Source organism: Meles meles, chromosome 13, assembly GCF_922984935.1.
Source record: "Meles meles chromosome 13, mMelMel3.1 paternal haplotype, whole genome shotgun sequence".
In the NCBI taxonomy this organism is placed as follows: Eukaryota; Metazoa; Chordata; class Mammalia; order Carnivora; family Mustelidae; genus Meles; species Meles meles.
The window spans coordinates 53,073,133-53,097,649 of NC_060078.1; the positions used below are offsets into that span (position 1 = coordinate 53,073,133).

General features: G+C 41.0%; 1 protein-coding gene across 2 annotated transcripts in view; it reads right to left on the minus strand.

Moving 5' to 3' along the window:
- The window catches only part of IDE (insulin degrading enzyme), a 111,500-nt gene extending 93,914 nt beyond the window's left edge, over positions 1-17,586 (minus strand). For both annotated transcript variants that reach the window (XM_046027055.1, XM_046027054.1), the window contains exon 1: positions 17,397-17,586. In XM_046027055.1, the coding sequence (XP_045883011.1) occupies positions 17,397-17,494 (98 nt within the window). In that variant the 5' untranslated portion in view covers positions 17,495-17,586. The remainder of the gene's footprint in view (positions 1-17,396) is intronic.
- Between the last annotated feature and the right edge of the window lie 6,931 nt (positions 17,587-24,517).

The following is a 24,517-nucleotide window of genomic DNA, read 5'->3' on the forward strand; positions in this document are numbered from 1 at the left end:
GCTCGCTCTCTGACAAATAAACAAACAAAAATTTAAAAATATATATATATACAAAATATGAAGTTATACAACTCAACACTAAAAAACCAAATACACAATTTAAAGATGGGCAGAGAACTAAACAGACATTTTTCCAAAGGAGACAGAACAGATGAAAAGAGTCTCAACATTACTAACCAGCAAAGAAATGAAAATCAAAAACCACAATTAGGGGGTGCCTCAGTGGCTCAGTTGGTAAGTATCTGCCTTTGGCTCAGGTCATGATCCCAGAGGACTGGGATCGAGCCCTGCATCGGGCTCCCTACTCAACGGAGAGTCTGCTTTTCCCTCTTGTGCATGTTCTCTCTCTCTCTCTCAAATAAATAAATAATCTTTAAAAAATCCACAATGAGGGGTGCCTGGGGGGCATAGTCAGTTAAGCATCTGGCTTTTGATTTCAGCTCATGTCATGATCAACCCCCACATCGACTATGTGCTCAGCAGGGAATCTGCTGGAGATTCTCTCTCTTCCTCTGCCCCTTTCCCTGCTGTCTCTCCTTCTCTCTAAAGTAAAAAAAGAAAGGGGAGGGGGGCCTGGGTGGCTCAGTCGTTAAGCATCTGCCTTCAGCTCAGGTCATGATCCCAGGGTCCTGGGATCAAGCCCTGCATCTGGCTCATCAAGCCCTGCATCTACTCACTTACCACTGAGTAGGCTTCTCCCTCTCCCACTCCCCCTCCTTGTGTTCCCTCTCTCGCTGTCTCTCTTTCTGTCAAATAAATACACAAAATCTTGAGTTACATTAAATTTAAAAATTTAAAATTTCAATTAAATTTTAAAAAACCCACAATGTGGGCGCCTGGGTGTCTCAGTGGGTTAAAGCCTCTGCCTTCGGCTCAGGTCATGATCCCGGGGTCCTGGGATCGAGTCCCGCATCGGTCTCTCTGCTCAGCGGGGAGCCTGCTTTCCTCTCTCTCTCTCTGCCTGCCTCTCTGCCTACTTGTGATCTCTCTGTCAAATAAATAAATAAAAATCTTTAAAAATAAAATAAAAAACCAACAATGAACAGCACCTCACATCTGTCAGAATGTCTAAAATCAAAAAGAATTAAGTATTCAAAAAAATGAATTAAGTGCTGGTGAGGATGTAGAGAAAAAGGGCCTCATGCTCTGTTGTTAGGAATGTAAACTGGTGCAGCCACTGTGGAAAACAGTATGTAAGTTTCCTCAAAAAATTAAAAATAGAAATACCGGGGCACCTGGGTGGCTCAGTGGGTTAAGCCTCTGCCTTCGGCTCAGGTTGTGATCCCAGAGTCCTGGGATCAAGCCCTGCATCAGGCTCTCTGCTCAGCAGGGAGACTGCTTCCCTTCCTCTCTCTCTCCCTGCCTCTCTGCCCACTTATGATCTCTCTCTGTCAAATAAATAAATAAAATCTTAAAAAAAAAATAGAAATACCATATGATTCAGTAATTCCAGTACTGGTTAGTTACCCAAAGAGAATAATAAAAAGATATACACACAGGGGCACCTGGGTGGCTCAGTGGATTAAGCCACTGCCTTCGGCTCAGGTCATGATCTCGGGGTCCTGGGATCGAGCCCCACGTCGGGCTCTCTGCTCCGCAGGGAGCCTGCTTCCTCCTCTCTCTCTGCCTGCCTCTCTGCCTAGTTGTGATTTCTCTCTGTTAAATAAATAAAATATTAAAAAAAAAAAAAAAGATATACACACATACACACCCCACACCAAAAAAGATATAAATACTCCCATGTTCACTGCAGTATTATTTACAATAGCCATGTTTTGGAAACAATCAAAATGTCCACCGATAGATGAATGGATAAAGAGATGATGTGTATATATATATATATATATATATATGGAATTTAATGGAATATTACTCAACCATAAAAAAGAATGAGATTTTGCCATTTGCAACAACATGGGTAGACCCTGAAGGTATTATGCTAAGTGAAAATAAGTAAGAGAAAAACAAATTTCATATGATTTCATTTATATGTGGTATCTAAAAACAAACAGCCAGCAGAAACAGACCCATAAATACAGAGAACTGATGATTGCCAGAGGGGAGGCATGTCAGGTGATGGGCAAAATGGGTGAAGGAGAGCGGGGGAAACAGGCTTCCAGCTATGGAATGAACAAGTCACAGAGATGAAAGGTACGGCACAGGGAATATAGTCAATGGTATAGCATTGTGTGGTACAGTGACAGACAGTAGCTACACTGTGGTTAGCAGAGAACAAGGTATAGACTTGTCCAATCACTGTGTTGTATAACTGAAACTAATGTAACATTGTCAGTAAACTATACATAAAAAATAGATGTGAATAATAAAATGTTAAATTATAACATTATACTCTAGCATACTATTATACTCTATTTCAAAGTCTATAAAAATATCAATAATAAATTTTAAAACTTTACCTCAAACATTTAAAAAATGTAGAATATACAGCAAATGACTCTTACAGGACAAGGTTTCACTTATGTGAAATGCTTTATTTCTTTATAATGCTAGGAGTAAGCTCCTGCTTTACTCCAGAGTTTACTAAATCTAAAGCTCTTCAATTCTATAAAATTAACTATCAGGATTTTAAATGCACTCAATTCCATGTTACTTTAAAACAAATAAACATTAGCTTTACTTATCTGATCGTCTGTCTTCCCCACTAGAAGGATGGGGATTTTTGTCTCTTGTTTATTCTTATATCCACAGCACTTAAATTAATGCTGACACATACTAGTTGAACAGTAATTTTTACTTTTGATTTATAATTCATATTAAAGTAGATCTTAGGATGCCTGGGTGGCTCAGTCAGTTAGGAGTCTGCCTTTGGCTCAGGTCATGATCCCAGGGTCCTGGGATCAAGTCCCACATTGGGATCTCTGCCCAGTGGGGAATCTTCTTCTCCCTCTGCTGCTCTCTCTCTGTCAATAAATAAAAGCTTAAAAAAAAAAAAAAATCCATGCCTAATTAAACACAAATAAAATGAAAGCTAATGCTAAGTGAATAGTAATAAAACTAATCACAGTGGGATTTCCAAAATGTTAAATAAAAACAATTTTCTGTGAAAACAAAAACAAGACTAGAATCCAGTGGAAGTAAGCCTTGGTAATGTAGAGCTCTTTTCCACCACACTGTCCTTTCCCTTACATCTGATCCCTTTTCAAACCACCTTAGCTCCTATGAATAACTCAGAAACACAAGAAATCTTTAAAACACACTCCTACCTCTAATATCCTTATAACAGGAACAGACATACAATACTACTTACTAGTTACACTGACAAATTGTGAACAAAAACTAAATCGAGTTTATGACTAGGGCTCTCACTACTTCCAGGAGTCCATGTCTCTGGACAAATTTGTCCAACAAACAGTAAACTCTTGCTATGTGCCAGATACTGTGTTAGGTGCCAGCAATACCACTATATGGGACCTTTCCTTCTTCAGAGGTTCTGGCTACAAACAGAACTCTAGAGATCCTAAAATAGCCTGCAGAGTTGGGCAAAGAATCACCATGTTAAATGACTAGAAACCATTCTCAATACTAGACCCTGGGAGCATTCCTTAAAAATCCAAACATTTTTTTTTTTCAGCTATTGGTATTAACAGCATAGAGAAAAATGTGAGAACTTAGAGCTAGAAAGGTCCCTTCTTCAAATGAGGAAAAGAGTTTTAAGGATCACTTACTTTTTTTAAACTCTTTATAAACAACTGCGCTTTTAAATCAATACCTATCTTAAATAAATCTTTATTCTTCCAATGTTACCCTCTTCACATCCACTTTCTCCAGGCCTTCCCTTCAGAATTATTCTCCTCCACTAGCTTCTTCCTAATAGCCACCAGTACTAAGGTGGCTTCCATACTTCTGCTCAACCCTGCTCTTTCCAGGTACTACCTATTTTCTCCAACTCAATACCAACATTTTTTTTTTCAAAGTCACTCTCTAGGGCCCCATGAAACTTGGCTTCTATTCCTTCCCCTTTATTTGCAGGTTACCAATGAAATGGTCTCTGGTCTTTTCCAAGGCCCCAGTCTGCTTAAAACCTCCCTGGCTGGGAGCACCTCCGTGTCTCAGTAGTTGGGCATCTGCCTTCAGCTCATGATCTCCAGGCTCAGGTCATGATCTCCAGGTTCTGGGATCGAGCCCCAAGTCAGGCTCCTTGACCAGTGGGGAGTCTGCTTCTCCTTCTCCTCCTCCTTCCCATCCCACCACTGTCCCACTCCTGCTTCTATTTCTTTCTCAAATCTTTTTTTTTTTTTTTAAGATTTTATTTATGAGAGAGAAGGAGTACAAGCAGGGGGAGCAGCAGGCAGAGGGACAAGGAAGCTCCCCACTGAGCAAGGAGGACTCTGGGATCATGACCTGAGCCAAAGGCAGACACTCAACTGACTGAGCCACCCAGGCACCCCATAAATAAATAAAATCTTAAAAACAAAACAAAACAAACCTCTTTGGCTGGACACTTCTAATCATTCTGCTTTTGGTATTATCTTCTGCCTCTCTAACCCCCAACGTCCCCAACTCTGTTTCCTCATCCCTAAATGTCAGCATTCCTCAGGGTGTAACTTGGGCCCTCTGTATCTCTACACAGGTATTTCCCAGATACCCATCCAATCAGTGTCTTCGACTATCATCTCTACACACAACTATCTGAGGTAGGGAATCAGCTGAGACCTTTTTATCAAGGTCCAGCCGTATTTCAAATGCTTCAAGCCTTCCATTAACTACTCAGCAATAGCTCCAGATTCACTATCACCAACTCACCACATACCATGTCTATCCCTTCCAAAGCCTCCTTGTCTGACTTCCCCATCTCCACTACAGATGCCAAGCTATCTCTAAGGAGGTAAAAAATATAAAGTTCTTAAGTGAGCTCATTTGGATTCACTTCTGGCTAAGCCACTCAGTAGTGTATCCCTGAGCAAGCTGACCTCTTTGAGCCTCATTCTCCTTATCTGAAAAAAAGAAAAGAACCACAATACCTCTCTCAGAGGTAAAAACATAGGGGAAGCTCCAAATATAAGGCAAAACACACAAGAGGCATTCAATAAATGTGAGCTACTACATCTTTTATGGTTCACATAAATACAGCACCACCAAGAGCCTCACAGTTGAGTCTACTTAGCCTTCACTGCAGCTTAGTCTTGTTCTAGGCTCTGGACCCATTTCCTATCCTTAAACAGTGGAAATTTTAGACACTGTTCAAGACTCATCAACCAGGTTCTGAACTTTAAACTAAATTCTTTCCTTAACTACAATCTGCAAGCTGGATCACCGTTTTGGTTCTGAGTATTTAAGGACTGCTCAGTCTTGTCCACTGCCCTGAGGGATCCTGGGTCACCTACCTTCCTGATGGCTAACAGCTAACTACAGGATGGTTAACAGTGTCTATAAGACTGCCCCACCACTGCACCTGATCAACCCGTTCTTGGTATGACTTTAGAACACCAGCCCCCCACCAGCCAGGACCAACATCTCACGTAACTGGACTTCTTCCCTCTGCCTGGAGGTGAATCTCCCCACAAGAGCCTTCCCTACCCTGGTGGCCCTCCTAGTCAGGTCTCATCTCAGCACTCATCTGAAAGTCACTCAGGACCAAGATCTTAGGCCTCTTGGATTCTTCCATCTCTCCCCATACTCAATCAAAGCTGCTAAATCTTCTTTCACACACACCCTCTGCAGACATTCTTCTTGTTATATACACTTCCTCTTTATCCTTTGACTCTGCCTGCATTTTAACTGTGCTTCCAAAAACAGCTAGATTTATCATTAAAAAACCACAGTTTTCATATGTGACTGTACTGCTCAAAAGGCATCAGAGATTCTCTACTTCCTGTAGGATAAAATCTACTGTCCCTTGATTATATTGCAAATTTTCCTACTTCTGAGCTTTTGCTAACACTATTCCTTCTAAAATATCCTCTCTTCCCCTTCTCTGCACATCCAAATTTTTTATTTCCTTCAAAGACATTTGCTCAAGCCCTATGCTCTCTATGAGGCCCTCCCTATCAATCAATGGTAGAAGAGCATTCTGAGCAGAGGGAAACCAGTGCAAATAATCTAAGACTGAGTCAAGTAAATAGACCAGTGTGACTAGAATGGAGTGAGAATGATTATTTTGGAATCAAGATCAGAGAGGTGATGTGAGGCCAGGTCCCACGGGGCCTTCCTGGCTATTATAAGGATTTTGTCTTTAAATATGTGCAAAATGGGGATCAACCACAAGGTTTTAAGCATTCACTAGCAAAGATATAGGATTTGGATTTCAAAAAGATCATGCTACCTATGGTGACAAAAGAAAGCTACACAGACAGAGGCAAGTGCAGAAGCAAGGAAACTGATTACAGTATTTTGGTAAAAGAGTGTGATTAGAACCAGGGTGGTGGCAGGCAGTAGTGTTCCAAATCTGAATGCATATGCTGACTGATGAGGGATATGAAAACAAAAATGGAGTTAAGGATGACTCCAAGTTTTTAACCTAAACAAGTTTAAGAACAGAGATGTTAATCACTGAGATGGAGGAGAAGATGGTGAGAGGAGCAGGTTTTGAACATGGTAAGTTTAAGATATATATTGGTCATCCAAAGGAAATGATAAGTAGGAAGTTTATTACCTAAATCTGAAATTCAGGGGAGAGAGGTACATTTGGGAACTATTGGAATACGGATCAGGTGGGTTTCATAAAACATTAGTGATGATAATTGCTCTGTAATTGCTCTGCCTCATATGATAGCCATGAGCTACATGTGACTTGAAATGCAGCTAGGGTGACTGAAAAACTGAATTTTTAATTTTCATTAATTTACATTTAAATAAGCACCTGTGCCTCATGGCTACAGAATGGACAAAGCATATATAAATAATATTTAAATCAATGTGATTGAATGAGAAGAACCCTAATTGAGTGCAGGCAGAGAAGATGTCCTAAGAGTGGGTACTGGGGCATGCCAACAACATGGATTATTTGCGATAGGAGAAAAAAAATAAGTGAAACAATCCAAATCTCCATCAACAACAGAAAAATAATTACTGGCATATTCACATAAGACTGCCATTCAGCAGTGAACGCATGCATATATCTATGTGAGTCCCAAAACAAGGGTAAGTGAAAAAAAAGTAACTCAGAGAAGAAAATTTCCATGAAGATCAAAAGCGGAAAAACTAAAGAATACACTGTTTAAGAATATATTCACTTCTATTTTTGCTCCTTTTTGCCACTATCCTAGTGTGTGTGGCTGACCGTTCCTCACCCTGTCTTCTCACAAGACTTTCAGAATCAAGTGATTTCTGGCCAAGAAACAAAAGCAGAATCATCCCATTTCCCCAGCGGATTCAGATGAAAACTGGTAATAAAATCAGGTATACCACCAAGAGGAGGCAGTGGAGAAGAACCAAGTTGGATCCATAAGGTATCACACATCATGAGACGACACATGTAATTGGCACACATATTTAAGGGGCATGAAGGCCATGTGTTCCTATCCTATTACTCCTGTAAACATCCTTCCTACCTGTCCAACAGACATGTTTTATCAGGGAAATGATTTTTCTGTCACTACACCTCTACATCAGGAGGTTGGTTAAGTAATAAAAATAAGAACTTTCAGCTGGGACAGGGATGGGAGGGGGACTTACTCACTTTCTAAAGAAACAAGAAAAGTCTCAAACACACAAGCTAATCTTACACCTAAAGACCTAAAGGAGCTGGAAAAAGAACAGCAAATAAAGACTAAATCCAGCAGCAGAAGAGAATAATAAAGATGACAGCAGAAATCAATGACACAGAAATCATAAATGCAGTAAAACAGATCAACGGAACTAGGAACCGGTTCTTTGAAAGTATTAATAAGATTGATAAATCCCTAGCCAGACTTAGAAAAAGAAAAGAGAAAGGACCCAAACAAATAAAATCATGAATGAAAAAGGAGACATCACAACTAACACCAAAGAAATAAAATTATATGAGATTATTGTGAGCAAGCATATGCCAACAAATTAGGTAATCTGGAAAAAATGCATAAATTCCTAGGAACATATCAATGATCAACTGAAACAGGAAAAAATAGAAAACCTGAACAGACCCATAACCAGCAAAGAAATTGAAACAGTAATCAAAAATCTCCCAACAAACAAAAGTCCAGGGTCAGATGGTTTCCCAGGGGAATTCTACTAAACACTTAAAGAAGAATTAACAACTATTCTTCTGAAACTGGTCCCAAAAATAGCAATGGAAGGAAAATTTCCAAGCTCATTCTATGAAGCCAGCATTACCTTGATCCCAAACCAGACAAATACCCCACTAAAAAGGAGAATTACAGACCAATATCCCTGATGAATATGGATGCAAAAATTCTCACCAAGATATCAGCTAATAGGATCCAACAGTACATTAAAGGATTATTCACCACAAGCAAGCGGGATTTATTCCTGGGCTGCAGGGGTGGTTCAACATCTGCAAATCAATCAATGTGATACACCACATTAATAAAAGAAAGGACACGAACTATATGATCCTCTCAAAGATGCAGAAAAAAGCATATGACAAAATACAGCATCCTTTTTTTTTTTTAATATTTTATTTATTTGACAGAGAGAGGGAGATCACAAGTAGGCAGAGAGAGAGAGGGGAAAGCAGGCTCCCCGCTGAGCACAGAGCCCGACACGGGGCTGGATCCCAGGACTCTGAGATCATGACCTGAGCCGAAGGCAGAGGCTTAACCCACTGAGCCACCCAGGCACCACCTACAGCACCCTTTCTTGATAATAACTCTTTGCCATGCAGGGATAGAGGAAACGGACCTAAATATCATAAAAGCCATATATGAAAGACCCACAGTGAGTATCATCCTCAATGAGGAGAAACAAAGCTTTCCCCAAAAGTCAGGAACACGACAAGGATGCCCACTCTCACTACTGTTGTTCATCATGGTACTGGAAGTCCTATCCTCCACAACCAGACAACAAAAAGAAATAAAAGGCAACCAAACTGGCAAAGAAGTCAAACTTTCACTATTTGCAGACAACATGATACTCTACAAAGAAAACCTGAAAGACTCCACCAAAAAATTGCTAGAACTGATACAGGAATTCAGTAAAGTCTCAGGATATAAAATCAGTGCACAGAAGTCAGTTGCATTTCTATACACTAACACTGAAGCAGAAAAGAAATCAAGGAATCGATCCCATTTACAATTACACCAAAACTACAAGATACCTAGGAATAAATCTAACCAAAGAGGTAAAGGATCTATACCCTGCAAACTATAGAACACTTATGAAAGAAATGGAGGAAAACACAAAGAAATGGAAAAACATTCCATACTCATGGATTGGAAGAAGAAGAAATGTTGTTAAAATGTCTATGCTACCCAAAGCAATCTACATATTCAATGCAATCCCTATCAAAATACTATCAGCATTTTTCACAGAACTGGAACAAATAATCCTAAAATTTGTATGGAACCACAAAAGATTCCAAATAGCCTAAGTAATGTTGACCAAAAAAAACCAAAGCTGGAGGCATCACAATTCCAGGCTTCAAGCTGTATTACAAAGCTAAAATCAACAAGACAGTAGGGTATTGGCACAAAACAGACACATAGGTCAATGGAACAGAATAGAAAATCCAGAAATGGACGTCAATTCTATGGTCAACTAATCTTTGACAAAGCAGGAAAGAATATTCAATGGAGAAAAGACAGTCTCTTCAACAAATGGTGCTGGGAAAACTGAACAGCAACATGCAAAAGAATGAAGCTGGTCCACTTTCTTAAACCATACACAAAAATAAATTCAAAATGGGTTAAAGACCTAAACATGAGACAGGAAACCATCAAAATCCTGGAGGAGAACACAGGCAGCAACCTCTCTGACCTTGGCTACAGCAACTTCTTTCTAGACACATCTCCAAAGGCAAGGGAAACAAATATAAAAATGAACTATTGAGGCCTCATCAGGATAAAAAGCTTCAGCACAGCAAAAGAAACAGTCAACAGAACTAAAAGGCAACCTATGGAATGGGAGAAGGTATTTGCAAATGACTTATCAGACAAAGGGCTAGCATCCAGAATCTATAAAGAACTTATCAAACTCAACACCCAAAATGAAAAAATCCAGTCAAGAAATGGGAAGAAGACATAAGCAGACATTTCTCCAAAGACGACATACAAATGGCCAACAGACAGATGGAAATATGCTCAACATCACTCGCCATCAGGGGAATACAAATCAAAACCACAATGAGGTACCACCTCACACCTGTCAGAAAGGCTAAAATTAACAAGGCAGGAAACGACAGGTGTTGGTGAGGATGCAGAGAAAGGGGAACCCTCTCACACTATTGGTGGGAATGCAAACTGGTGCAACCATTGTGGAAAACAGTATGGTGGTTCCTCAAAGTTAAAAATAGAGGGACACCTGGGTGGCTCAGTGGGTTAAGCCTCTGCCTTCGGCTCAGGTCATGATCTCAGTCAGGGTCCTGGGATCAAGTCCCACTTCTGGCTCTCTGCTTGGTGGGGAGCCTGCTTCTCCCTCTCTATCTGCCTGCCTCTCTGCATACTTCTGATCTCTGTCTGTCAAATAAATAATTAAAATCTTAAAAAAAAAATAGAACTACCCTACAATCCAACAATTGCACAACTAGTTATCCATCCAAAGGATACAAACATACTGATTCCAAGGGGCATATGCACCCCCAATGTTTATAGCAATGTCCACAACAGTCAAAATATGGAAAGAGCCCAGATGTCCATCGACAGAAGAATGGATATAGAAGATGTGGCATATTTATACAATGGAAAATTACTCGGCTATTAAAAAGAATGAAATATTGCCATACAAAGACATGGATAGAACTAGTGGGTATTACGTTAAGCAAAATAAGTCAATAAGAGAAAGACAAATATCATAGGATTTTACTCATATGTGCAATTTAAGAAATAAAACAGATGAACGTAAGGAAAGAGAAGGAAAAATAAAATAAGATGGAAACAGAGAGGGAAGCAAACCATAAGAGACTCTTAACTCTAGGAAACAAACTGAGGGTTACTAGAGGGGTGTGGGTAGGAGGATGGGGTAACTGGGTGATGAGCAATAAGGAGGGCACCTGAGGTAATGAGCACTGAGTGTTATATGCAACTGATGAATCACTAAATCCTACCCCTGATACTAATAATACAGTATATGCTAACTTAATTGAATTTAAATTAAAAATTTAAAAACACTTTCACCTTCATGAAAGAAAAAAATATACTCAGATTGATAAAGTATAAAGAACATCAAGGGAATTATTATCCAAATACAGGATAACACCACCTCTCCAGAAGAGGGAGAAGGTTGCAACTGGGGAGGTGAACACAGAGAGCTTCAAAGTTACTGGAAATGTTCTATTTCCTGGGCACCCGGGTGGCTCAGTTGGTTAAGTGTCTGAATCTTGACCTCAATTCAGGTCTTGATCTCAGGGTTGTGAGTTCAAGCCCCCTACTTAAAAATAAAAATTTTTTTTAAAAAAGAAATTAATAAAAAGTTTATTTCTTAAACTAGGTGTTTGCTATTCTTCTTTATCCTATATACTCTGCCATGTATGATATTAAGAGTAAAAAAAAAAAATATGAGGGGCCATCTGGGCGGCTCAGTCGGTTAAGCATCTGCCGTCAGCTCAGGTCATGATCCCAGGGTCCTGGGATCAAGTCCTGCACTCGGCTCCCTGGGAGCCTGCTTCTGCTTCTCCCTCTCCCACTCCCCCTGCTTCTGCTCTCTGTCAAATAAATAAATAAAACCTTTAAAAATATATATATATGACGTAGTATACGGTTAAATATCAAATGGATGTCTCAAAATCTCAAATAAATCTTTAAGTTTAGAAAAAGAAAATACAACTGTATAACCTAAATAAGGTCTAAAAAAAAATGACAGATTTAGTCATTTAAAAGAAAAGACAGAGGGCATTTGAGAATTGGGAATGAACAGCTCATGTACAAGAGACCGGAAATTGATGGATCTAACTGAGAAGAGGAAAGTTAGATTGAAAAGTGAGGCTAGGGCCAGCTTATGAGATGCTTAAATTCTGGGTCAAGAAGTTTGGACCTGATCTTTAAATAGTGCAGAACCAAGACAATGGCATGGGGAAAGTGGTATATTAGAATTAATCAGATGATACGGATCAACTAGTAGGGAGACAGGAGCCTAGAAAAATCAGTTACAGCAATATATGTACCACTATGTTTATTGCAGCATTGTTTCCAATAGCCAAGATACAGAAGCAACTCCAGTGTCCATCTACAGATGAATGGATAAAGAAGATACATACTTGTATATACATACAATGGAATATTACTCAGCCATAAAAAAGAATGAAATTTTGCCATAAGCAATAATAGATGTATCTAGAGAGTATAATGCTAAGTGAAATAAGCCAGCAAAAGGCAAATACCATATAATTTCACTCATTCATGGAATTTAAGAAAACAAATGAAGGAAAAAAAGAGACAACCAAAGAAATAGACTCTTAAATATAAAAAACTGGTGGTTGCCAGAGGGGAGGAGGGAGGAGAATGGGTGAAATAGGTGAATGGGCTTAAAAGTACATTTATCACTATGAGCACTGAGTAATGTATAGAATTATTAAATCACTATATTGTACACTTGAAACTAATATAACACTATATGTTAATTATACTAGAGTTAAAATATATGTACATACAGAACTTATAGATGTGAGATGTCAGGGAAGATAATCAAAGCCGAAATTAGGAAGATAATGGAAGATTAAGTTTACTCCAAAAAACTTCAGGATGAAAGACTCAAGAGTTTGGTCTTCAGAATAGACAGCGAGAGAAAGAGATGCAAAGATTACTCCAATTTTGAAGCTAAACTGAGAAAATGATTAACAGCAATATTTGCAAAACTAGGGAAATCACAGAGAAAACTGGTTTTGAAAAAAGACCATTCATTAATTTATGTAATAAGTATGCTAGGCAGAGTGTGGTACCTTCCCCTCAGGGAACAGCTTGTGGGTCCCACCTTTTTTTTTTTTTTAAACAGTTACACATTTTTAATAGGCAAAGAGAAACTACATAGTTCTTTGCAGGAAATAAAAGCTTTATAGCTTTTAATGCAACAACAATTTCTAAATCCCACTTTTATTTATTATTCTTTTTTTTTTTTATAAACGTATAATGTATTTATATCCCCAGGGGTACAGGTCTGTGAATTGCCAGGTTTACACACTTCACAGCACTCACCATAGCACATACCCTCCCCAATGTCCATACCCCAGCCTCCTCCCCGACCCTCCTCCCCCCATCTAAGCCCCACTTTTAAAAGAAAGAGTACTGTAATAAAATACTGAGCTGCTTTTCAAAATAAATTGAAAGAGGCAACAACGCAAAAGTGAGGCTGTCTAGTAAAAGATGCTGAGTAAAGGAGTGGAATCACTCTTTAACTGAAAGCTCCTTGAGGACAGAATTTATCACTGATTCTTTGCATCCGCCCACAGTGCTGAGCACACTGCAGTGAATGATCACTACAAAATAGATATTCAAATGATGGCTAAAGGAACAGAGAAGAGTGAGGGTTGACTCAAGAAAAACAAGTAGGAATGCCCTACCCAAGCCTCCACCCAGCATACCTAGAGGATCTATCCCTGTCACCCTGGCTGAAAGGCAGGCTGATTATCTGGGTATCTCTTTAGGAGATCTAAAATACCAATGGAAAAACAGAAAGGAAATCAATTCTTATAAAAACATACATTGAAATTCTGCTCCCCACACTACTCCCTGGTAAGATTATCCCCAACCCTAACCTTAAAGCAGCAAGGCAGAGTGTAATTTTTTACTGTGTATGGTTTGGGCTAATGCTAATTAAAGATACTCAAGGGCATTCTTTCCTTTTAGATCATTAAAAGATACTTTTCTGGTTAAAAGTAATTTAAAAGCCTGGGAGCACCTGGCTGGCTCAGTAAAGCCTGTGACTCTTGATCTCAGGGTCAGCGGTTCAAGCCCTACAGTGGGTGTAGAGCTTGCTTACATACATACATATATACATACATAAATAGTGCTTGTACCATTAAAAAAAGTAATTTAAAAACCTGGATCTTAAAAGTTACTCCATTTGCCATACCGCTGTTACCTATACCCAGAGAACAGAGAAATGCAAAAGAGAGCTGCCTGCAAAGTGAGAAGACCGATGCACAGGTGTTCTAAGTAGTTGCCAGGGACTGGGCTACTACTTCTAGGTTCCCCCAACAGTTCAGATAATTACACACAGCCCCAACTTATCCAATATAGCTATGGACAATGAAGCTGATTTTTAAAAGTATAAATCTTATGAAAATGCTTTCAGAACATCTCTTCCTCAAAAAGTTAGAATAGGAGTGAATGCCTCAACACTGGCCAAAGTAGTACTACAGTTAAGAGCTTAGGCTCTGGCTCCAGACAGACATGGGTTAAATCTCAACTCTCCCAGTAAACAGCCCTGTAACCACCTCTGTTACTACATCTCCCTACTTTGGGATGCCTGGGTGGCTCAGTCAGTTAAGCATCTGCCTTTGGCTCAGGTCATGATCCCAGAGTCCTGGAATTGAGTCCCACCATCAGGCTGCCTGCAGCTCCCCCTGCTCACTCTCGCTCTAATAAATAAAATCTTAAAATATACATATATGTATGTATGTATGTATGTATGTGTATAAACACACACACATACTTTGTACAGTAGTATTACCTTCCTTAAGATTTGACTATGGGGTAGCTTCAGATGGTAGCTTTCCTTCCTATAACTATACTCTGATCCCTTTGATTGGAACTGTATTTTCCCTAATAGCCTCAACCACTAATTTTTAATGTAGAGCTTTCTAGATGGGTAATCTCATTATCTTTGAATCTTCTGAATTTCCTTCTTTGAAAACAACAGTATCTTGAAGCGCTAGCAGTTCAACAACTCATGCCCTGAACTTTATCAGTGAAAGTAAAGAGCAATGGGACAAAAGCAGAGAAAACTGGATTGTACGTAGAACATACAAACCTCTCTGTTGTATAAAACTGGTGCTTTCTTTAAAATCCCAAATTCTGGGATGCCTGGGTGGCTCAGCTGATTAAGCAGCTGCCTTCAGCTCAGGTCATGATTCCAGAGTCCTGGGATCGAGCCCCACGTCCAGCTCCCTGCTCAGCGGAGAGCCTGCTTCTCCCTCTCCCTCTGCCTGGTGCTCTACCTACTTGTGCTCTCTCTCCCTCTGTCAAATCAACAAAATCTTAAAAAGAAAAATCCCAAATTCTGGGACGCCTGACTAGCTCAGTTAGTAGAGCATTTGACTCTTGATATCAAGGCTGAGTCTGAGCCCCACAACAGGAGCAGCGATGACTTAAAAATAAAATCTTTAATAAAAAAATAAATAAAATTCCAAATTCTGTACACTGAAGACAATATGGAGCTAAGCACAGTCTATTAGCAACAAATTAAGTACCAAAAAAAATTTTTTTTAAGATTTTATTTATTTATTTGACAGACAGAGATCACAAGTAGGCAGAGAGGCAGGCAGAAAGAGAGGAGGAAGCAGGCTCCCTACTGAACAGAGAGCCCGATGTGGGGCTCGATCCCAGGACTCTGGGATCATGACCTGAGCCAAAGGCAGAGGCTTTAACCCACTAAGCCACCCAGGCACCCCCAGTACAAAAAAAAAAATTCTGACCTGAAGGAGGCCCACAAAGATACCCTGCCCATGCTCACCACTCCCACTTCTTTACCTAAACTCAGGGATCTTTATCCATGTTGTAGTGGATTTTGCATAGAGTGGGAAAAAGGGAAAACAATTTTTTTTTCATTTGCATTTGGCCTTTTTAGCACCATTATTACTACCATCCTAGTTCAGTCAGGAAAGACTAAGTCCCAACCAATTTCTCTGCTTCAGGTCTCTCCACTCCCTTAAAATCTGTGCACAGCCATCAAACTAATTTCCTAAATTACCAGTTTCATTAGATCACTCCCCACCTCAAAAACTCTTAACAGTTCCCAATAATATGCACTGGAAAAACCCAACTAACATTCAAAGCCCAGGCTAGCATTATCCTACTTTTATAGTACACGATTTGTTTCCTCCTAATTCCCCCACAAATTCTCTAAGGCTCCAACTAGACTAATCTGGTCACTGCCCGTCCCCGACCCGAAAACCCTGCATGCCTGGGCTGGATTACACCCACCACTGTTCATCCTCTCACCCACTTTCTGCTTTTCCTTTAAAGGCCAGCCCAGCCCAGCCCAGCCCAGACCCCCTCCTCTATCTATCTCTGCCCTAAATTGTGCTCCCAAAGCACGCACTGCCCATACCACCCATCTTCTGACCCTAGTCAAACACATCCTTTTTAGCTGGCTATACTCTCTTGGCATCCTAATTCGCTCAAATGAAGTCAAAGTTCTTGGAAGGCAGACCACATACTTATATAGAGGGTCCATCACGGTGCCCTGCGCTTTCTAGATATTTCTAGATATTATTAAAACCAAAGGAGGGGTTCAAATGACACATCTAAGTACGGCAAAAGCATACTGCCCATCTCTGCCAAGTCCTCTCTATTCACAGTAAAGGACATTCAGCGTTCGCTACAAGCCTCTGTATCTCTAGTATACACAGCAGCGAGTAGAGAGAGCACGCCACCAGATGGCAAAAAAAAAAAAAAAAAAAAAAAAAAAAAACACCCGCGTCCCCATCCTGGTTTTTGCCACAAGCTCTGCAATTGGTAAATCACACAATCTCTCTGGGCCTCGGTTATCTCAGGTGTAAAACAAGGGAGCTGCTTCGATGGATCCCAAGGTATTCGGCTCCCGAATTCCCCGGGACAAGAAACCCAACACTAGTCTACTCACTAAGGCGCAGGCAGGCAAACTTTTACGGTTCCCAACGCAGGCATTTCCGTATAGTAGTGGAAACTCCGTCCCCATGGAAAAAAGCAGGGCTAAGTGGAGGGTGAGAAGCGATCTCCCTAGACGCGATTCCTTTACCCATGGCCAGGGTGGTCGGACTCGGGTTCCCAGCCCCTCACCGGCGGACTCCCAGGAGAGTGGCACCAGCAAGGCTCCCGGGAGCCGGCCGGAGTCAGTCCGTCCGCGCCCGCGCCCCCCGCACTTGTGACACACGCCCCGTGACCCTGGGTCACAGTCCCGGTCCGCCCTCACCGGCCCGAGGAGCGCCCTCCTCTCCCGGCAAGGCCCCGCGCTCCCACCCGGCCAGCCGCCCTTCCGGGCTCCAGGGCGGCCTCTGCGCGGGCGTCCGGGCCCCAGGCCGGCGGGACTAGAGGCGTGAGGGGCGGCAGCGGCGGCGGCTTTAAGTGCTGAATCACCACTTTGCAACCCGAGCTCCAAACCACCGTGACTCGCGGGCCCCAAGGGCCCGGGTACTCCGCTCCGCTTACCCACAGAGGCGCTCCGGGTACAGCAGGCGGGCGCCGAGGACAGAGCGGAAGGTGCTGGGCCGCGCCGAGTGCAGCAGCCACGCTAACCCGTACCGCATACCCCAGCGCAGCCGCCGGGAGCACCGCGGACGCTTCCTTCTTGCGCCGGGAGCCGGCCCTGCCCACTGCGCATGCTCAGTCCACCGTGCCACGCCGCCTCCCGGTAGCCGCCGAGCAGCCGGCGCTCCGGGTTTTGTCGGGAACCCGACAGGGTGGGGGCGGCCGGCGTCCCGGGCCCCAGCCAGCGAGATGGACCGAGTCTGGCCGGGGAGCGGCGGGAGCCCAGCAACCCGGTTTTTCCAGGCTGGGGGTTACCGGCCGGGTCACGCGGGTCGCACATGCGAGGGCGGCGAGGTGTACCTGGCTAAGCGCATGGGCGGGGGGGGGCGGGGGGGGGCAGAGTCTCACGAATACCGTGAGAGCGCAAGGGGCCATGTTTGCGGAGGCGCCCCCATTGGCTGTCGCCCTGGGCGGTGCAGGTGTTGGAACGAAACCCGAGGACTAGGCGGCCTCACAGCTAACGAGTCCGCTGTGGGCGCGCGGCCCGCGGGCTCCCTCTAGAGCGCGATGGGGACGTGGGACCCCGGGGGGAATTAGATCGGGGCGAGGGGTGGGGGCACCAGAGGGAGGCGAGGACCCTGGGGGAATTTAGCAGCCCCTCACAGAGCCAGGGGGAGATGGGACTGGCCACGGCGAAGAAAGACTTCGGTGGATTTTCAAATCCAGAGTAGAAACTCCTACGCCGTACTACTGCTGTATTAAAACACCACACATACTTCTACTTTTTACTTTAATCATTATTTATAACACAAGAACCTTTTCCCTGATGGCTTTATGGTGGTGTGCATCCAAAAACAACGTAATAGTTGTTAGGGATCTGACTTTCGATTACATTTGCACTTTACGAGGGTTTTTTGGGCAAAGTGCAGTTAGGGATAGCGACTCCCTAACTTGAGTACCTTTAGGTTTACGTTGTGGCGAACCTAAGGCTGCGGTCATAACCAATGCTTTGAATCCCCTTACTGCTTCAAATAGGAATTCAGGAGGAGGTTCCCTTAATTAAATGGATGCTTCATTAAAGAGCTACAGGGATATTTTTTTTTTAATACAGTTTCAGCTAAAGGCAAACGTTGGATGGGTGGAAACTGAGGTGCTGAAGCTGAGGAACCACTCCAAGTGCAATGTAAGGTAAAATTTCGCAGTATTACATTCTAGCCTCAATCCACCTTTAGTCTCCGGTAGCTGCCATAACAAATTATCACAAATTTAGTACCTTAAACAAGAGAAATGTATTCTCTCACAGTCTGGAGGCCAGAAGTCCAAAATCAAGGTATTGTCAGGGCGGATCTTAGGGGAGAATCCATTCTTTGCTACTTACAGCTTCTTTTGGATGCCAGTTTGCTTGGCTTATGGCCACATCACTCCAATCTCTGCCTCCATCTTCACATTGCTTTCTCCTCTGTGTATCTTTTCTTCTGTCTTTTGCAAGGACATTTGTCATTGGATTTAGGATACAATCACGTAATCCAGGATTATCTCATCTCATCCTTAACGTGATTGCATCTGCAAAGATACTTTTTCCAGGGGCGCCTGGGTGGCTCAGTGGGTTAAGCCACTGCCTTTGGCTCAGGTCATGATCTCAGGGTCCTGGGATTGAGTCCCACATCGGGCTCTCAGCCTGCCTCTCTGCCTATTTGTGATCTATCTGCCAAATAAATAAATAAAATCTTTTAAAAAAAATTTTTTTTTAAAAGATACTTTTTCCAAAGAATGTAACACAGGTTCCTGGGATTAGGACATGGACAGTACTTTAGGGGCCACCACTCAACTCAGTATCCCACATTTCCAGCTTCTATCCCCACCCTCTACTAACAGCAGTTCACACAGCTGTCACAGCAAATGAATGCTTATAGCAATAGTAACTTGTCAGATCTCTAGCAACTTTCAAGCCCAGTTGAAATAGTGTTGCCTTAACCAAACTTTCCCTCACTTCTTTCCTCACATAACTTATTGGAAGTAACTGCTCTCTGATCTGAGCTGCCAGAGTAGTTTGCCTCTCTCCAAAGGCATTTATTTGATTTTTAACCTTCCATGCTTGTAAGAAGCAGTAGATTATGAATGATGTCTTGGATATTTTTGTATCTCACCTGGCAGCAAGCACAGTGCTTAGTTAACACTTGTCAACTGCATGTTTGCTGAATATGATTAAGCCTGTCGATGTAACTACCATTCATAGGAAATATGGGGTATAAGCATGTTAAATCACACCATAATGATACAATCACCAAAATTTAGAATGTTTGGAGCCCTACAGGAAAAGTGACTGAATTGCAAAATAAGAAAGGAAGGAGAAACCTATGCCTTAAAGGAGACTAGAATAGACAAGTTATTACAAGTTGTTCATAAACTTTTATATGAAAATGCAAAAGGTTAGGAAGACCCAAGCCTGTCTGGAAGAAGAATCTGTAATACTTATAGTACCAAGTACTAGGAGTTACTATTAAGCTATAGTATTTGAGGTCATATGATAATGGCATATGACAGGGCAGACAAATGGGCCATGGAAAACCATTTGGTAAGATCTATTAAAGCTGCATATATGCATAAGCTATGACCTAGCAATTCCGCTTCTAGTTATATAGCTAACAGAAATGTAAACATGCATCCACAAAAATACATGTACTAGAATGTTCACAGAAGCACAATCAATAACAATCCCAAACTGGAAACAATCTAAAGCACAACAACAGTAAAATGCACAGGAAAAATAAATTGGGGGATATTCACACAATGGAATACTATACAGCAATGAAAATGAACAGAGGGGAAAACTACACCTAAAAATATGTACATCTCTCACAAACATGGTGAAAGAAGCCAGACCCAAAAGAGTATTTATAAGTCCATTTATATAAAGTTGAAAATCAGGCCAAACTAATCTTCAATATAGTCAGATTAGTGGTTAAGGAGAACAAAGGGAGTTTGGGGGTGTATGCTTTAAGTGGTTGTATTCCGTTTTTGAAAATAAATTGAGCTGCACACATGATTTATTTACTTTTCTGTTTGGAGCACTTCAATAACACCTTCAAAAGATAGTATTTAAAAATGCAAAACAGGGGGACATCTGGCTGGCTTAGTCGGTAGAGCATGTGACTCTGGATCTCAGGGGTTGTGAGTTCAAGGCCCACATTGGGTAGAGAGGCTACTTAAAATTTAAAAAATAAAAAAAAACACAGTAACTGAATTATATGTTTGGTTTTTATTTGAATCCTACTTTGAGCAGACCTGTTAGAAAAAGGAGCATTTATGAGAGATTTAGAAAAGTAAGAATAGTGAGTAGATATTTGATGATATTAAATAACCACGTTACTTCTGATGGTGTGTTAATGGCTGTGGATTTTTCTTTTTAGAGTTCTTTGAGATGTATACTATAATAAATAATAATAAATAATGCAATAATAAATAATGCAATGCCTGGGATTCAATTCAGATAATTCAGTGAAGGATGAGGGAGGAAGGGAATATATAGATAAAACAATTTTACTGGCCATGAACTGATGATTACTGAAGCTGGATAATGAATGTTGGAGTGGGGGGGGGGGCATTATACTATTCTCTTTGCCTTTGTGTCTGTTTGAAGTTTTCCATGACAAAAAGTTTTATGGTGTGGCTGGCTGACTCAGTCAGTAGAGCATGTGGCTCTTAATCTCTGGGTCATGAGTTCAAGCCCTGCACTCGGCATGGAATCTACTTAAAAGTTTTATAATGTATGGTAGTTTTAAATACAGTACTATGGAAATAAAATACCTAAAAACAACATAAAATTTTAAAGATGTTTATATAAGTGATTTATTAATTATAAATTTGTTCTTTAAGACTTTTTCTAAATGACTTACTTGATTGTCCTTGAAGGTAAGTTTGAGTCATTTATGGACAGTACTTGAAATATTAATGCAAAAATCTATAACTCGTATTTTCCACAGTTACAACTACTCTTGATTTATCCACTCTACAAATATGGGCCCACCCCTTGTTTTATAGGTTGAGGATACACCAGAAGAAAGAGCAACCACATTTCTATTTTTGTGGGTTTTACATTATAGCAAGAGAAAGAAACAAGTAAACTAATAATTATATACGATAATTACATAATATAATTAAAATAATATTAGGGTGGGGCATCTAGGTGGCACAACAGATTAAAGCATCTGACTCTTGGTTTTGACTAAGGTCATGATATCAGGGTCCTGGGATCAAGACTGATGGACTCCCCGCCCAGCATGGAGTCTGCCTTAGATTCTTCCTCTCCCTCTACCCCTCCCGTTCGTGTGTTCCCTCTTTCTCTCTCTCAAATAATTAAATAAATAAATCTTTAAAATAATAATAATAAAGGTAACCAGGGGGTTTTTATGCTGTCTAACTTCACCCAAGTAACGCTTCTGGGACTTTCCCTCTATTGTCACTACTGTCCATGGGTAGGGGGAGGTGGCAAGTTCTCACCAGCTGTATTAAGGAAGCTGTTTAGGTAGGAGATCAGCAAAAATCTAGAGCATAAGGTTCAAGGGGCTGCATAGGCAGCTATCAATGGAGAGCCAGCTTCTGTGGCCCTTCTTATGGGTTAACCCCCCCCACCCCCCCCCACCACTACCAGAACCTCTCCTAGGATTTCTTCTCTCTCTCTCCCTCCAGTTCCTATTCTCCATCATCTTTTTCCTAAATCCCTTTTATCCCATCTAATGTTCCAGTCAGGAGTTTCTCGAGTTTGAAAGTTGAGGAGGGGCAATTATCTGCTGCTGCTTATGTCGTTGTCTTACTTAGGACTCTTCTCAAGACTTTCCCTTAAAAGCCTAGTTTGAAAGCTGCAAACACTGAATATAGCCTTTTCTCTTTGCTTTCCTGCTGTAGGAATCCTAATTCACTTGGACATCTTTGGTCTCTAGGAAAGGATTCTGAGATATGACAGAGAAAGAAAAAACTGAAGAGTACAATTTCAACACCTTTTGCTATGTGGAAAAAGAAATTGCGTTTCATGAAAGAGTTCTGGGGGCTACTTCAGAGAGAGTGTTTGGAGAAGGGGGCGTTTCCTCTGAGGAAGCAACCTTTAAGTTGTAACTTGAAAGGTAAGAGGGAGCCAGTTACAGGAACAGGTAAGGGAAAGATTCCAGACAGTGGGGAAATATCAGTTGCAATAGTTTGGGAGAAAAAAGAGTCTGGCATAATCTGGCATCTGCCAGAAGGCCAGAGAACTAGAAGCCTCTTCTTTCCTGTTCTCTCACAGCTAACCTTTGCTACTGAGATTCTACTATTAGGACACTACAGCAACCCAGATTTGGAATTGGGGAACTCTACATGTAAGCATTTTGGGATTTTTTGAATAGGCTTATAAACAGTTCATAAACTGTGTTTTTTCCCTCAGTTTATAAGGACATGCAGACACACTGTTTGTTCTCGTTGGCATTCATACCCATAGAACCTAACATGATTCTGGCAACTATGGAAAAAGATAGCTAAAGTTAAGTGCTCCTCGACTGTTTACTAAAGATTTGCATACATGTTGCTCAAGAGCCTTAAAAGATCATACAACTAAAAATATTTATGAAGAACTTTCAAGGGCTTGGAAGAATGCTTATGATAAATAAAAATGCAGGGTGCAAAACTACATATTTAATTATGATCTCAATTATGAAAAATATACATATAGATAATTGGAAAGAAATACATTAAAATATTAATATTGGTAATCATTACGTGCTGGAAGTTTACTATCCACACATAGGAATTCCAGAAAGGGAAAACAAGTAGAAATGTTTGACAAATTATTTATTTTTTAAAAGATTTTATTTATTTATTTGACAGAGAGCATGAGCTGGGAGAGAGGTGGAGGGACAAGCAGACTCCCTGCTGAGCGGGAAGCCCAACTTGGGGCTTGATTCCCAGATCTGGAGATCATGATATGAGCCAAAATCAGACCCTTAACCTGCTGAGCCATTCAGGAGCCCTCAATGAATAATTTAGAAAAACATTTCCCACAACTGAAGGAAATGAGTCACCAGACTGAAAGATTCACCAAATGCTCAGCCCAATAGATGAAAACAGACACACACCAAAACATGTCATTACAGAATTTCATCACACTGAAGGGAAAGAGCAGACAGTTTAAAGTTCCACAGGCTGGAGGGGGGAAGAGGCCACACACAAATGATCAGGAATTGGAATGGCTTTGGACTTCCTCACAGTAGCAGAAACTAGAAAACTCTGTCTTCAAAATTCTGGAGCAAAAATGCCCTTGCACTAATGGTGGCACAAAGGCCACAGAGCTCCCAGCCTTCAGGAACTACTTGCAGTTGTATAAATCGGCATCTCAGAAGTAACCTGTATAAATCAAAGCCTGGAGGGTGCTCCACACATGTTTTTCCCTGTGCAAAACCCTGGACTTCTTCATATCCCAGAGTGTGAATGTGGGAGGGATTTGCAATGGTAATCAAGACTGATTTTTCCAGGTGGAAGAACTCGGGGTCATATTTTTTTTCAGGGTCATATTTAATATATGATATTTCTTATACAAACCACTCATGTTTATAAAATCATATCTACTATAAAAGTTAATAGGGTAAATTTTAAAAACATAAAGTTGCAGTAATAATCACAGGTATAAACTAGTATCTTTGATGATAAAAATGCTAATGAATTGGTGGGTTATGTAAAACACTCATTTCTTCAGATTACTAGTAATTTCCAAAAAGTTGCAAATAGAAAGTCCAAGACAGTAGCAAACATTTGTCATCCTTCAATTATTCAGAAAGGCCTACCTCCTTGCTTAGAAGGAAATACAGGGAGAACAAAATGCAAATTTATATTTCAATAAAATGCAGTTCTGTACTAAGATAGTAGGATGCCTATTAAAAATGCTTTTCTTTGTTGTCAAGGTAAGAATAAAGCTCTGTGAAATGATTAGAATCTTTGTTCCCCAAGGGATCAAAGCCTTTATTTTTATTTTTAAAAAATTATAAAGCTTTTATTTTTATTTTATTATTTTTTTAAGATTTTATTTGACAGAGAAATCACAAGTAGGCAGAGAGGCA